This window comes from Thamnophis elegans, chromosome 1 (genome assembly GCF_009769535.1).
Source record: "Thamnophis elegans isolate rThaEle1 chromosome 1, rThaEle1.pri, whole genome shotgun sequence".
NCBI lineage: Eukaryota > Metazoa > Chordata > Lepidosauria > Squamata > Colubridae > Thamnophis > Thamnophis elegans.
The window spans coordinates 126,718,215-126,733,213 of NC_045541.1; the positions used below are offsets into that span (position 1 = coordinate 126,718,215).

The 14,999-nt window shown below is 38.7% G+C and overlaps 1 protein-coding gene across 1 annotated transcript in view; it reads left to right on the forward strand.

The window, feature by feature from the left end:
- Positions 1 to 3,225: 3,225 nt before the first annotated feature.
- The window catches only part of AKAP6 (A-kinase anchoring protein 6), a 227,767-nt gene continuing 215,993 nt past the window's right edge, over positions 3,226 to 14,999 (forward strand). Inside the window, 2 exon segments of the mRNA XM_032213685.1 lie at positions 3,226 to 3,236; positions 5,406 to 5,751. Of these exon segments, the coding sequence (XP_032069576.1) occupies positions 3,226 to 3,236; positions 5,406 to 5,751 (357 nt within the window).

Below are 14,999 nucleotides of genomic sequence, written 5' to 3' on the forward strand. Positions count from 1 at the left end.
ATTAAATGAAATAATAAATGTATAAGAATGATAAATGTTAAAACACTTGTAACCAAATGACATGCTATATGTGATGATGGGTTTTTTCTTTTTGTTTTGTTTTGTTTTTATTGTTGTGGGTATGTGTCGTCTATGTAACAAAAAATAAATAAATAAATTATTTTTATAAAAAGGTGGAGAAACGCTGAGATAGATGATAATGAGATGAGGGAGGGAGAAGGAGAGAGAGAGAGAGACCATAACTAGATAGACAGATAGGCAGGCAGATAGATGGATGGATAGAGAGAAAGAGAGAGAGATAGGTAGGCAAGCAGATAGATGGATGGAGAAAGAGAGGGGGAAAGAGGGAGAGGGATACCATAACTAGATAGGCAGGCAGATAGACAGACAGATGGATGGATGGATAGACAGAGAGAGGATGTATATAATTAAGGTGACCAGACGTCCCTAGCGAGGTCGCGGGCTGGCAGTAACTGCCGCGGCCTAGCTCCCCACCCCCGGTCAATGGTGTCCCTCTTTACCAATCTGAAAATCTGGTCACCTTACTTGTTTAGGTAATTCTGAGGTGGTTGATGGTTCTGTGAGTGCCTGTCCTTTATAATTTTCCACATTGCCTTGATGGTTTTTATTCCAGTGACTTTGTCTTTCCTGTTCTTAGGCTTAGGAAAAAAAACCTGGTTTCATTGGCAGTCTTTTTTTTGGGGGGGGGGGGGGGATTTTATTTTTTTGGTGTTTTCCTAGCACTGTCATAGTTTGTGGGTGTGGGTGGGTGTGTAATGTCCCACAGTTATCTATGCATTAATAATGATCTAGTAATATTAATAATATCTAGTAATTAGTAATATCTAGTAATAACATTGTCTTGGCCACTCCCACCAGGTCACATGGGTGGCAGGCCACTCCCATCCGGTCACATGGGTGGCAAGCCACTCCCATCCGGTCACATGGGCAGCAAGCCACTCCCACAAAGGAGGCCACGCCCACAGAGTAGGTTCGAACAATTTTTGAAACCCACCCCTGACTTGCTCTATGACATTGCATTTTTGTCATATACCATTTGCAGCATTATTTTGTAGAACATGTTTTGCCACTCTCCCTATGGATGTCAATGGAAAGCCTGTGTGTTCAGACTTCCATGGGAACTGCAGCTATGCATGATTGTTATTTGTGTACACATAGGTGTGCAAGAAAAGTCCCTACACACAAGCTTTTCCTACTTAAATACCTCTACTCAAGTTGAGGCTTTTTGGAGAACGGCATGATATTTCATGCAAGGCTTCATTTCCAACCCTTTTTTTTCCTCTAAATAGTGTTTTTCACGTGACTCCTTTCTATTATCATAAACCTAGTTCATTCTGTATATTACATTATATATTCAATATAACATAATTCTCTTTTTTAGTCCTCCATTATTCAGTTTAGCTACTTTTAACTTTTGGAAAGGAAAATTTGAGATTTTGTTGTGTGGTGAATCAGTGAGGAAGTGATAAGAACAGAACAAAAATAGTTTTCTCTGGCCTTGGCCATCACAGGATGATATTAAAAAATTAATTAAAGGAGCATGTTTAGCTGAGTGCTTTTTAAGTGTTTGCTACTGAGCTTTGTACTAAATGAAATGAAATAATTTTCATGTTGGGTAAAAGGCTGCATTGCACTTAAGTTAGATTTGCAAAAAAATTAATGGGATGAAAGAAGATGACATTTTCTCCTTTTGATACACATTATAGATGAGACCCATTTTAATCTATAGTGGCAAAAAATCTGGATTTTTTCTGATTTATACATTTTATTAAAAGACATAATTTTTCATGAGCTGCCTCTCACTACCTCTGATGCACATAAATTAAACTGAAGATGTAGGATTGAATTTTTTGCGGGGGGGGGAGATGTAAGTTACATGTGGGATAAATTACAAGTACTTTATCAATTAACAACTGCAATATGTTAAAAACCTATTGTATTTGCTGAGACCTTCTAAGATTGCCTAAAACCTTTAATGTATGGAAGATCAACAATTATCTGCTTGATGGTGCCATTAATGACCAACTTTTCTAAAGTAGTCACTTTGAAGTCTGATGTGGATTGGCCTGGGAGGTTAAAAACTCTATTGTTAAGTTGTCTTTGTTTCAAGCCCTGAGGTCAAATCTGTGTCCATTTTTGTGTGTGCAAACTTCCATTTATCCTAAGTATCCAGAGAGATAAATGCTACCAAATGATGGAATGTATTGTACTGGAGAATCTAATTTGTGACTGTGTGATTGTTAGGCCCATGAAGATCCTGTTAGTGTAGATGTGGAGACAAGGCATACATCTTTGTACAGGATCTGGTTTGAAGGTTTGAAGGTTTATTTTATTTGTATGCCGCCCTATTCCCTGAGGGACTCAGGGCGGTTCACAAACCCAAGGGGAGGGGGAAGATAAACACGAAGAAACTACAACAAAAAAAGCTACAGGGAAATTTAAAAGACAATCAACAGTCACACAATTCGAGAGGGGAAGGGAACTCATCAACCCCAGGCCTGCCGACACAGCCAGGTTTTAACGGCTTTTCGGAAAGCCTGGAGAGAGGTGAGGGTCCGAATCTCTGCAGGGAGTTTGTTCCAAAGGGCCGGAGCAGCCACAGAGAAGGCCCTTCCCCGGGTAGTAGCCAGCTGACATTGGCCAGTAGATGGAACCCGGAGGAGGCCTAATCTGTGGGATCTAATGGGCCTTTGGGAGGTAATTGGCAGCAGGCGGTCTCTGATGTTGGCATGAGTATCCTGTGTTTGTTGCTTGTGAGAATCTGCTTCAGGTTGTCTGTATGCAAGAATGGGCCTGTGCCTGACAAAGAGCATTGTCATTGTCCAGTGAGGGCTGTAATTTGTTATTAAGGCATTTGAGAGCTTTGAGTTGTGTGCTGTAGGTGACAACCAGTGATTTCCTGTTATTCTGTTTCTGTGGGATGTCTTTTAATAGGTCCTCCCCAGGAATTGATCTCAATGGGTAAGTAGTTTAGGTCTATGGAAGGCATAAAATGTACCTATAAGATATTTTTTATTTTATTTTATGCGTACAGTGGTATCTTGGTACTCAATTGCTTTGAAACTCATCAGATGTACTCAATGCACAAGGTAGAACTTGTCGGTATTGGCTGCTTTGTGACTCACCACAAAATTTCTTAAGGGAAAATTTTGTTTGGTACTCATCGTTTTTGGTACTCATCATATCTCCTGGAACCAATTAACGATGGGTATGAGGTATCATTGTATTATGAAATAAGATGGAGAAATCCCACCAATTTATAAGCACCAGTATTCCCCCCCCCTTTTATATTTGTCTTTCTGCGTGGATTTCAAAGCTGCTATGTATAAGTATCAATATGCTTCATCTGTAGAGGCCTTTAAGTGACACAGAAAAGCCACACCCCTGCCTTAAAAGTTTTCATTTCACTTTTCTTACTATAATGAGATGATAATTTGCCTTTTTCAGTGTGATTTTAGTTCTAATGCTCGTTGATGTTATTATGAAAATATTCAGAGTTCAGCAATGCTTCAAATATCCAGTACATAGATACATTTTAAGATTGCCTTTTATCAAATTCTGAATCCAATCAACAAACTTCTGATTTACAGCAGGAAGCTTTTTAGCCAAGCAATGTGGATCGTTCAATCCATTTAGCTGCAAGAGATAATAATGCATTAGGTAGATGGCAGAAAAGACTGAACACTCCTATTGAATGGTTGCTTGTTTTGTATTTAATACTAGTTGATAACCCAGCGTTGCCCGGGTATTTATTTATAGGGGGGAAATATCCATACCGAACGTAATTTCTAATGTTGGATTTTCCCTCTTACCAAAGGGAGCCCCCTTGTGGAGTACTGTGAAGCCGTTACCATGGCAACTCCACTGTGCTGTATAGTAGTATGGCTGTACTGTTGTACAAGAGACAACCAGCTGTATCTTAACAGATCACACACCCTGAGGGGTGTTTGGGTCGTCTTACCCCCACAGTATTTTTTCCAGAGGATAAGTGTACCAAGTTAAGCTGAAATTGACCGAGGCGTTCCAGAGTTATGCTGTAAAACACGTATGTATGTATGTATGTATGTATGTATGTATGTATGTATGTATGTATATAATATACAGCAGCTGGGACTGAACATTTGTCAGCTTTGTTGGGAGAAACTCCTCCTTTTTAGAAAGTCTTTGATGATGTTTTAATTATTTATCTGCAAGACCTTTAAAAAAAGTGTTTAAAAGTCAGCTACCTCTCCAGTATGTTTTTAATTGGTTGATGAGATAACAGTTGTCTTGCTTGGACAAGCAAAAACCTTTTTGGACACAAAGAGAGAAATATAAGGAGGTTTTCCTACCTTAGTCTGAAGAATAACCAAAAATCTAAGAAGGGCACAGCCTCTGTTTTTCCTTTTGTAGTTAGATAACTAACAAGGAGTTTTTGATTCTGCTAAGCAACTTCATAATGAGTTAGGCATAATAATAAGGGCTTCAAAAGCTGCAGCAATGGGTTTGCTGCTCTGTTGCTGGGTGGGCGTGGTCATGGTGGTCATGGCCTAACCAGGCCTATGTAGCAGGGCATGGCCTACTACAGCAGGGGAGGGGAGTTTTTCACCAACCCCAGGCTCTGGAAGTTTTCCTAGGGTGGAAAGGGTGGAAATTGCTTCCCCCGGGCTCTGGAGGCCGAAGACAGGCCAGTTTCCAGACTTCTGGGACTTCCAGTAGGCCTGTTTTTCACCTTCCTTAAGCCTCCTCGCGGGCTCTGCATTTATCTGGCATGATGAACGGGGCTGCGTGGTGACTCTTGGGAAGGGAGGGGAAGGGTGGGTATGGCCAGCCAGGGGTGGCATTTGGGGTTTTACTGAACTGCGCAGAATCCTAGCGAGAGGATTGCCCGAACCTGTGCGAATCCCCAGCAGCTCACCCCTGATTAATAATAATAATCATAACTATTTCTAATCATTTCTCATGCAACATAAACATAACCATGTCTTCTTTTAAAAAATATGTGGTTAGGAAAATTTTCATCTTGCCTGATAAGCAAGCAGTGATATTGGGGAGTTGCAGACACTTGTGAGATTGTAGGGAGCAATGTTCACCACCATTTCTCTTTCGTCATAAGAATAAATGTTGCCTGATCTACATAAGTAAGCTCAGGGTAGCTTACTTAGCAAGGCGCAGGTGTCCCTTAGCTTAGTTTTCTTTTTGTCCTCGCTGTTTTTGTGCTTCTTTATTTAATTATTGCCTTTTTTATCAACTCCTGGCATTTGGGAAGCAGAGCAAATAATAGGGAGTATCTTCTCAAACCCAAATATCAAAATTGAGTATAGAATAAAATAGTTATAAGAAAGTACTATAATTGTAATTGTTTTTTTTTAACCATTTGCCCTTTGTCTCTTCCATATATGCAGCTGCTTTGGCCAGGAGCATGATCTAGAACTTGTGTCAACAGCCATGGAAGTAGCACTTTCCCCCATCCTTCCACAAGAACTGAATGCTATCCCTACCGATGTATCCCCCATGATCATCAATACGACTCCTACAACCGAGCAAGATGGCAGGGAAGATTTTGATCCCGAGCAACAATATGAAAAGCCTCCCCCGCTCCACACAGTTGCAGACTGGAAGATTGTTCTCCACTTACCTGAGATTGAGACATGGCTTCGGATGACATCAGAAAGAGTCCGGGATTTGACTTACTCTGTGCAGCAGGACCTGGACAGCAAACACGTGGATGTGCATTTGGTACAACTGAAAGTAAGATTAAATGCTGCTCTCTGCTGGTTCTCTTTCTGAAATGCTGCTTGGTTATGGCAGAGACTGCAGGTTGCTTTGTGAGGGGAGAAAAATGTCTGAAAGAAGCTGTTTCATTGATTAATTTTGTTTTTTCTATATTTACTATATTTCCATACTGTGAAATTAAAACTGATAATCAGAACATTCCCAATACAAATTAGTTAAAACGTTCATTGATAATACAGTACATTAGATGAATTAAGCTTACAGCAATTGACAGAATATTAGCAACCAATTTTAAGACAATTGTAACAGTTAAAATAATAAAGATGGGGAAATTATCATCATTATTATCACTACCACCACCACCAAATGCTGTTTGGAAGAATTTCATCTGACATTAAGAAGCCAATTCATTTGTAAGGGGGAGGGCATGTTCCTTAGAACTGGACAATATAACCATGAAATAATGCCTCCTAGTCTTGCCTCACCACACACACACACACACACACACAAACACACACACACACACACACACACACACAGATTATGGAAGTGTGAAACAACCACTATCTCCTCCTGGGAGGATTGTATACAGTTTATCTTTTTCTCCACGAACTATTGTCCAATTTTTTCAATTGTTTTTCTTATTTATTTATTAAACATATTTATATGATTTCCCAATTCACAACAATAACTCTGGAGGGCATACAGCAATAAATAATCACAATTTAAAACCCCAATCCCTCTTCTCCCCGCCCCCCATGGCAGAGATGGGCTTTTTTCTTGGTCCTAACAGATGCATTTCCCTAACAGATGCAGGGACTACCTGCCTCTCAGCTCTGGTGGACTGGATAGATGAACTGAGGAGAGGCAATTTTTCAAATAAGCTGGCTCCAATCTATGTAGGACTTTAAAGGTGATAGCGAGCAGGTTGAATTGCATCCAAAGCAAATTGGCAACCAATGCGATTCCCGCAAAAGAGATGACACATACACAAATTCAGGCTTGCACAAAACTATGCAGGCTGCTGCATTTTGAGTAACCAAAGCTTTCTAGATACTCTTCAAGGGCAGTCCCATGTAGGGAGCATTACAATAGTCCAAACAGGAGAGGACCAGGTCACGAGTGTGAGAAAGTGTGATGGAATGTACGCCTGGAGGAGCAGTGGGGGATACTTTTGGCAACAGATTTTTTTTCCCAGAGAAAGCATGGATTAAGAGATTGTGCAGTCCCAAAATGAATGGAGGACTGGGATGGGGGTGAGGTGAAAGATTCAGGATAGCCACTTCCTAGAATCTCTCAGGATACATCTAATAGGTTTAGACGTTTATAACTTTAGTTTGGCAAGATTCATTGGATGTAAGCAAATAAAGGACTGGACTTTATTGGACTTTGCTGTGTCATCTCTGGACTTGGGCCTGACAGAAAGGCCTGTTGGCCTAGGAACAGGTGTAACTGATGCATAATAAGCATTGTGCATGTCTGCCATCTGCTCCTCAATCAGGAGTCACAAATTCAGGATAACCCCTGATTATGCACCAGGTCTGTCTGGGGGGCAGTGCAACCCCCAAATGATAATTCTCCAAAATTATATGGCAAAGCATGACTCCAAATGCATAATTGCTTCTGCTTGGTTGTAATTTTCTCCCCCAATCTAATTTGGTGGTGCTGGATCAGAACCAGCAGATGCCCCACAGTCCCACCAAGGCTTTATGTATTACCCACCAGACTGACTTGTCTATCTGCCCCGACTGCCTATCATTTTTATTCCTTGTTTAACAGGTAGCTTGCATCTGTGGCTGTGTAGCTTCATCATCACCTTGGGTGTTTCTAGTGCACCAAGCTTCTAGCAGGAACCTTCAATCTTGTATTCATGAATACCTGCCAGACTGAGAGAGGAACAGATGCTCCTTAAAAGAGCTTTGACCTATCTGCCACATCCAAGACAAAAGTACACATTAAGTTAAATAACACTTTCAAGGCCTGCTCAGAGCTGCCACTTTTAGGATAGACCAACACGTTTTAATACCAGCCTGTCTAAAAAGGATGTTTGAAAAGTCCACAATTACACTCATTTCATTTGAAGAAGAAACCTATCCTTGACGAATAAAGGAGAGCAGTCAAAAGAGGACATTGGATAGCAGATTGTCTTCTGTTCTTCTCCTTTGCAATAGATGGTAGGAGACCAGGACAGATTATAGATTTTGGAAAATCCTTTATTTTCAAAAAAGAATGGCCCTCATCTTTTGAGACCAGTCATTTCTGGGCTGCAGGGGAGCAATAGAGCAGAGATGGCAGTATTAATATTATTTATTTATGTATTTATTTTGTCACTCATGTTCAAGATAACAGGAATAAGAATAAATATGAATAAGAAAACAGGAAATGGGTACAAATAAATGGGGATAGTAGGACAGGGGCATTAGGCACTTGATGCCTAACATTATGAATTATCATCAAAACTAGGTGTTGTCCACTGCTTTTATCTCTTCTAGATATATAGTTAACAAAGAAAAAATATGAAAGCATTTGGACAGCACATTGATTGCAGTGGAATGACTAGGGTTTAGGAATGAAACATTTCTCTACATTAACTAATGAAAACACTTGGTTGTGTCTTACTGTCATAATGGCTGATGGCAGGGGTTTTGCCATACTGAGTTAAAGCACTAGAGTTGTTTTCCATAGGTCCTTGAGTTGACAGAAAACAACAATGGCATGACATTTGCTGTCCCCATTTTCAAGCCCTATCTTGTCTCTTTTGCTTTTGTACTGAGCATGGTAGAATGAGATCATCTGGATTATACATAGATGTCTATCTATAACTAAATTGGTTGAATTTCACCCCCATTGCTCAGCCCATTTCCAGATAGTGGGAGAATTATCTGCCAATCATAGTAGCATACCCATAATGAGGGGAAGATGTCTGACTGTAGGACACTTTCCATCGTTTCTTGCCTTCTTCCTTTCTGGAGATTGTCCAGATTTGGATTCTGGAGATTTGGATATAGCCTGAGTGAAAAGAATCAAATCAGAAATTCTCTCCTCTCCTCTCCTCTCCTCTCCTCACCTCATTCGACACCACTCCTCCGCTAACTTCCAGATTTCACTATGATCTGTTCAGCAGGCAGTAGGAGAGAAGGTGCAATGATTCCATTAGTTTACTGTCTGGGATGAAATGGGATTATGAATGATTGCTCTAAGATATTTAATGATTTTACTGTCTGTCTTATTAAAATTCTAATATATATAGCATATATACAGGTAACTACAATAGATTTTTATATCTCTATCTAAATTTTATCTGTGTCACTAATGCTTTGAAAGAAAGTAAATTAAGCATAATTGTGCTGCCTTATATAAAAATTAGTTGTATGATACTGAAAGAAGGCAATTAAGGATTAAACATGTTTTTATGTCTTAAAATTTAAGAACCATGTACATGAGAATTTAAAAATACACCTAATATTCTAATTGCTTTATAATATTTTTGTATACAAATGATGTTTTCATAATTATTGATAGTTTTGCTATAGGAACTGAAGTTGTCACAGTGCAAAATGATGAATTTGCAACCAAGCTGCACAATGCTAGAAAGAAAGAAAGAAAGAAAGAAAGAAAGAAAGAAAGAAAGAAAGAAAGAAAGAAATCACCCAAGTGGTGTCAGAGGGTTAGCAGTGGCAAATAGGGAGTTAGAATGTCATACTAATCAATATTGAATGAGTGAGGAAACAAATTATGGACATCCAATATTAAGCATTAAATAGAGAACTGGAATTGTCTTGCAAATCTGTAAAGGAATTCACACAAAGAGCAAATGAATTTATGCAAGCCAAATCCAGGCACTAAGGAGCTATCTTTGCATTAACTATAACCTGAAGATTTCTTTTAAATCTATTCATTTCTCAAGTAAAGTCAATGAACCTTCTGGACCTCCATCTCATTTTCTCATGTTTGCTTGTGTTACTTTGGAAACTGTTCTGGGAAGCCTTCTAAGACAGAGGCGTGGTGTAATTTGTTGTCTGAATTATATTCAGTGGGATTAATGTCAAGGAAAGCAATCCCAGAAGCCTTGTTTCATTGTTTCCTAAAAATGCCCCATAGATGCTTTAATACAGTGTTGTGGAATTTTGTTTGGATTAGTGACCAGCTTCATCTGTTGGTGTCAGGTTGATGATCAGATTCTAAAAGGACAATAATAAGCATGCAGGCTGGGTTAAAAACTAATTGTGATTTAATTAAGCTTAAACTAATTTTAAAACAGCAAGATATTTAATTACTTTCCTTTCCTTCTTATTAAGATTGGTAATTTGATGGCAGCTTTTGGAAAGATGCCAAGGGTTTCATGGAGCCTCAGAGACTAAGGTTGTGCACCTCTGCCAAATGTGCACACAAAGAAGTATCTATTCTCTCTAAGGTCAGCTTTTCCCTAAGAACACAAAGAAATCTTTGAGTGATTACGTATATTTCTGTCCAAAGCTAGAACACTTTTATTACCTTGAAAATTGTTCTGTGAAAGTTTAAGAAATAAAAAAGGATAAACATGCCAAAAATTCAGGCAATAGTTTTAAAATAATTTCATACTTAAAATTTGTTTTCTGAAAGCAACCTTATTGTGCCACATTACATTTTAATAATTCTCCCCTATATTACCACATAGTATAATTGCTATTTATAAAAGGAAACAGTTTCTTCTGATGTAGTTACTAATGAGCCACTTCACTGAGGAGTAAGAATGGAAACTTATCAACCTAGAACTAAGGAGACATTTTCTGATAGTGAAAACAATTAATTAGTGAAATGGCTTGCCTCTATAAGCTTTTGGTGCTCCATCACTAGAGGTTTTTAAGGAGAGATCGGACAAACATTGTCTGAAATGGTATAGGGTTTCCTGATTGAGCAGGACGGCTAGATTAGAAGATTTCCAAGATCTCTTCCAGCTCTGTTATTCTGGGGTAACTAGAATAACTATATTCATCTGAAATCTCTCTATGGTTTTTATTTACAAAATGTTGGCTGAGTTTGAAAAGATTGCCAGAGATAAAGATAATCTTCCTCTGTTTTTTTCATACATGGCTTCTATTACCATAATCTCCTTCATATTAAATTGAAAAATCAAATGTTGATTAGTTTAATTGGACGTATGTTGGTGTTGATTATCTTTCATCAGCAAATTCTGATAAATTATAAATAGCTCTTATTGCAATATTCAAACAACCATTAGCAGCCAACAATAAAAGGAGATAATTAACCTGCATGATGTTTTTATTTAGCACAGTGCTCAGGAGGTTATTGCATTTTGGAAACACTTTGTTTTATGGAAATAGAGCATGAAAATGTTTGTCTCTAGGATGAAGGTTCCAGAGATACATCCAACACTGTGTTCTTGAAGTAAAAGTTCTTCTTGTTGTTCTTCTTGATCCATACCACCCATATCTGTTTTAGAAGCCTTACCAAATCACTGTAGCAGATTTGGGAAACAAGGAAATGGAAAAGAGAAACAGGAATCTGCTAGCAGTATGTTTTTCTTTGGTAGATGGGCACAGTTGAATACAATTTATGGAGCAATGAGATGGAACATGATTGCTCAGTTTTGGAAAGAGTTAAAAAGCTCCCCTTAGATTCTTCTATATCTTTGATGGATAGAATATCTGTTTTCATCACTGTACCTCATTTCCAAAGCTTATTTGCTTTTTTAGGTGCAAAACTGAATTAAACAATATGCTAAATATATTATACTGGAGTATCAGTGTAAGTCTACATCACTGCAATATCTGTGGTGTAACAAAGGTTTTTCCTGGGCAGTTTTCCATTGCCGCTCCCATTTCTTTTGTTCAGCCCTGCTGAATTGCATGAGAAACATTAGCTACTTTTAGATACAATCACACAAATGTAAATTACTTCATAGGTAGGTAATTAGATCAAAGCTGGAATCCTTATACTTCTTGGAACCTATTAATTGTTTCTGATAGGCCTACCTAAGATTACATACACAAAATTTGAATACCGGGGCATCAGATATGTATATCAGCCACCCAGAGTTACCCTGTGGTTAGATGGGCATTCAATAAATTTTATAAATAAATAAATAAAAATAAACAAATATCTTCTCATACTATCGTCTGTTAGGCAGTAGCAAAAAGAATATTTCAATTTTGTTCCAGCTCTTTCAGTATTCATGGACTACTGATTTACTGAAAGGGGAATCTGCTTATCAATGTGTATAATGCTGAATGTGAGATTTTTCTCCCAGCTTACTCAAGCAGGAGATCTTTATGCAAACTCTTGTTCTACAATATAGTACAGATTACTTATTGTGCAGTAAGTAATTACTATAATTGCTTTATATTATTAAGATAGATTCTCGATCTGAGATTTTTTGATCTAGAAAGCCAAGGGCATACTTTTATAGTCAGACAAGAATGTAGTACATCCAAGGTTACCAGGATGGTATACTATTGAAATAAATAACATAATAAATAACTGTATGCAGCATTCCTCAATTTGAATTTTTCATGCAATAAATATCTGCCTTAGCATCATCTTGAAAAAACAAGTGAAATAAAAACTGCTCATCTACCAAGGCATGAGCTGCAATCAAACACACTACCAAAGTTATTCTTTTCAAGAAAAGTAACATTGCATTTCTAATTAATTTTTCATGTGACGGTTGAGCCAGTGTGGTATAAGAGTTGGACTTTGACCTGGAAGACTCAGATTCAAATCCATTCTCTGTCATGGAAATTCAGTGGGTGATTTTGAGTCCATTACCAGCTGTCATCCAGATCTTAACCATGAGGATTGCTAACATTGGAAAAAATGGAGGAGAAAGCACAGATCACTTTGAATTTTGGAGCACAAGCAGGTTGTAGATAAAGGATATATATAAAAGATTAATGTCTATGGAGATTCTCAGGCATCCAGGTCATGGTTGTCCCAAAGGTGCTTTTTCAAGAGTCAATTGGACAAGAAAGTCCAGTTGACTCTTGAAAAAGCACTTTTGGGATATAAAGGATTATCATAAATTTAGAATTGGGCTCATTATTTGTTTCAGTCTTGTCATATATTTATTTCCAAAGCATGTGCAAATCTATTCAGATCTGGAAGTTTGTTAATTGCCTTAGTTAATAGCACGAATGGTTAAATTTGGAACTTTATTCTGAATTTCACCTCATGGCTTTACAACAAAGCTAGAATAACCAGGCATCTTTAGGAAATGCTGTGGAGTAGGTGTCAAATGGCAAAGACCAGTATAAGGAGGGTCTTATACTGATCTTTGAATGTAATAAAACATTGATTGATTGAGGACAGATGGCATCTTAAAATTCTGAATCTATTTTGAAAATACTCTTAAGTTCTATTGAAAACTTTAAATATTGTAATTACAATAAAAACAGTACCATATCAGCTCTATAAAGTCATAAACTCAAGCAGAAAACAAATTCTTGCTGAAAATAATGGAGTAGGAATTCAATCTATAGTTTAACTAATTAAAGTTGCAATCTTTACTAGAGTATATGTAGAACTACAGAGAAATTGTATAAGGCCCTGTGGCAGAAAATTATTTCAAAGCTTTTGGCATAAATAGAATGATTACCATCATTTCCTACTTATAAATATTAATATTCAAAGTTGTTTAAAACTGAGTCATGTCAATGTTTTGTCTAGCATAGGCTTTGATAGGCTCAATAGATTATTGCCATTTATTTCACTTTCTTTCTTTAGAGTCTAAGGCGGTGATGGCGAACCTATGACACGCGTGTCAGTGCTGACACGCGTAGCCATTTGGGGTGACACGCACAGGATTTCATGCGATTCATCCTCGGCTCCTGCACGGCCGCCGAGGATGAAAGAATCTGTGCTGGAGGAACGGGGGGGGGGGGGCGGGACGTGTGATCTCCCCCGCCCACACTCACTTACTGTATCGCCGCCGCCTTTTTCTGAGCGCAGGGGCTGCTGGTAAGGCGTGCGTGCCGTGCGCACACACGTCATCAGCGCGGCGAGGGAGGACCCGCAGGAGAGGAGCGCGGGAACAGTGCATGCCTCTCTCCAGTCAGGCCGGCACAGAGAGTCTACTCCTGGTTAGTTAAAGAATTCGCCCTCCCCCTCACTTATCTCAGTTCACGGCAGGGCTGTGGAGTCTGCTGCTTCCAGCTCCACGTCCTCATCAACATGCCGCTCGCGTCACTAGGAATATTCATAGCAGGGGCGGGCTGGAGCGGCATGTTGATGAGGACGTGGAGCTGGAAGCAGCCGACTCCACAGCCCTGGTTCACGGCACCCCAAACAAGTTCAATAATATCAAGGGCAACATACGAAATCGACTGATGAACAAAGAAGTTACTAAGCAGGTATGTTAAATAATTTGTTTTTGGTTTATTAAATACAATTATATATTGCAATTATACATTTTTGTAGTTTAAACTATAAATTGCGCAAAATTATGTTTTTGTCGAAGTGACACACAACGCGAGTTATGCTCAATTTTTTGCCGATTTTTGACACATCACGCCAAAAAGGTTGCCCATCACTGGTCTAAGGACAAAAAAAGGTCTTCCTTATATTCATTGTACTGTAATCTCATTCTCCTCCTCTTTCTCCAGATCCCAGTTTCGGTATAAGGTGGGAGGGTTGATTCATTCTCAGCCTAATATACTCTCATGAAAAAATGCCTCTAAAACAACTGCTTTGATTCTTATCATAGAAATTTTTGTCTTTATACTATATGGCAATTGGAAATATTTTTCACAGAATAAGAGGAGGATATAGAGGAGCAGTGGTAGTTAGGGATATTTAGTCTCACTCCTGATGGTCCAGTGGTGGGATTCAGCCAGTTCACACCTATTTGGGAGAACTGGTTGTTAACTTTCTAAGCAGTTTGGAGAACCGGATGTTGGAAGAAATCTCCTTTTGTTTTTTCCCACTTTACAGGGCTAATCCTGTAAGGAAGGCAGAAAAGAAACTTTCTGGTTGTTGTTTCTAGCGGAATCTTTATTGCCCTGCTTACAGAAACTGCCTTTATTACATTGTAACAGCTAAGGTAAAGCACCTATCAACCTGAGTGACGTTGATCTGGCCATGCCCACATGGTCACATGACCATCAAGCCACACCTACCCAGCTGGTCATTAAGGCAGAGAACTGGTTGTTAAATGATTTAAATCCCATCATTGCAATGGTCTATATGGTATCAATTTTCAGTTTTATTTACCATCCTATTGCTTCATGCTACTTTGAGGATCATGTTTTCCTCCATATGGTCAAATA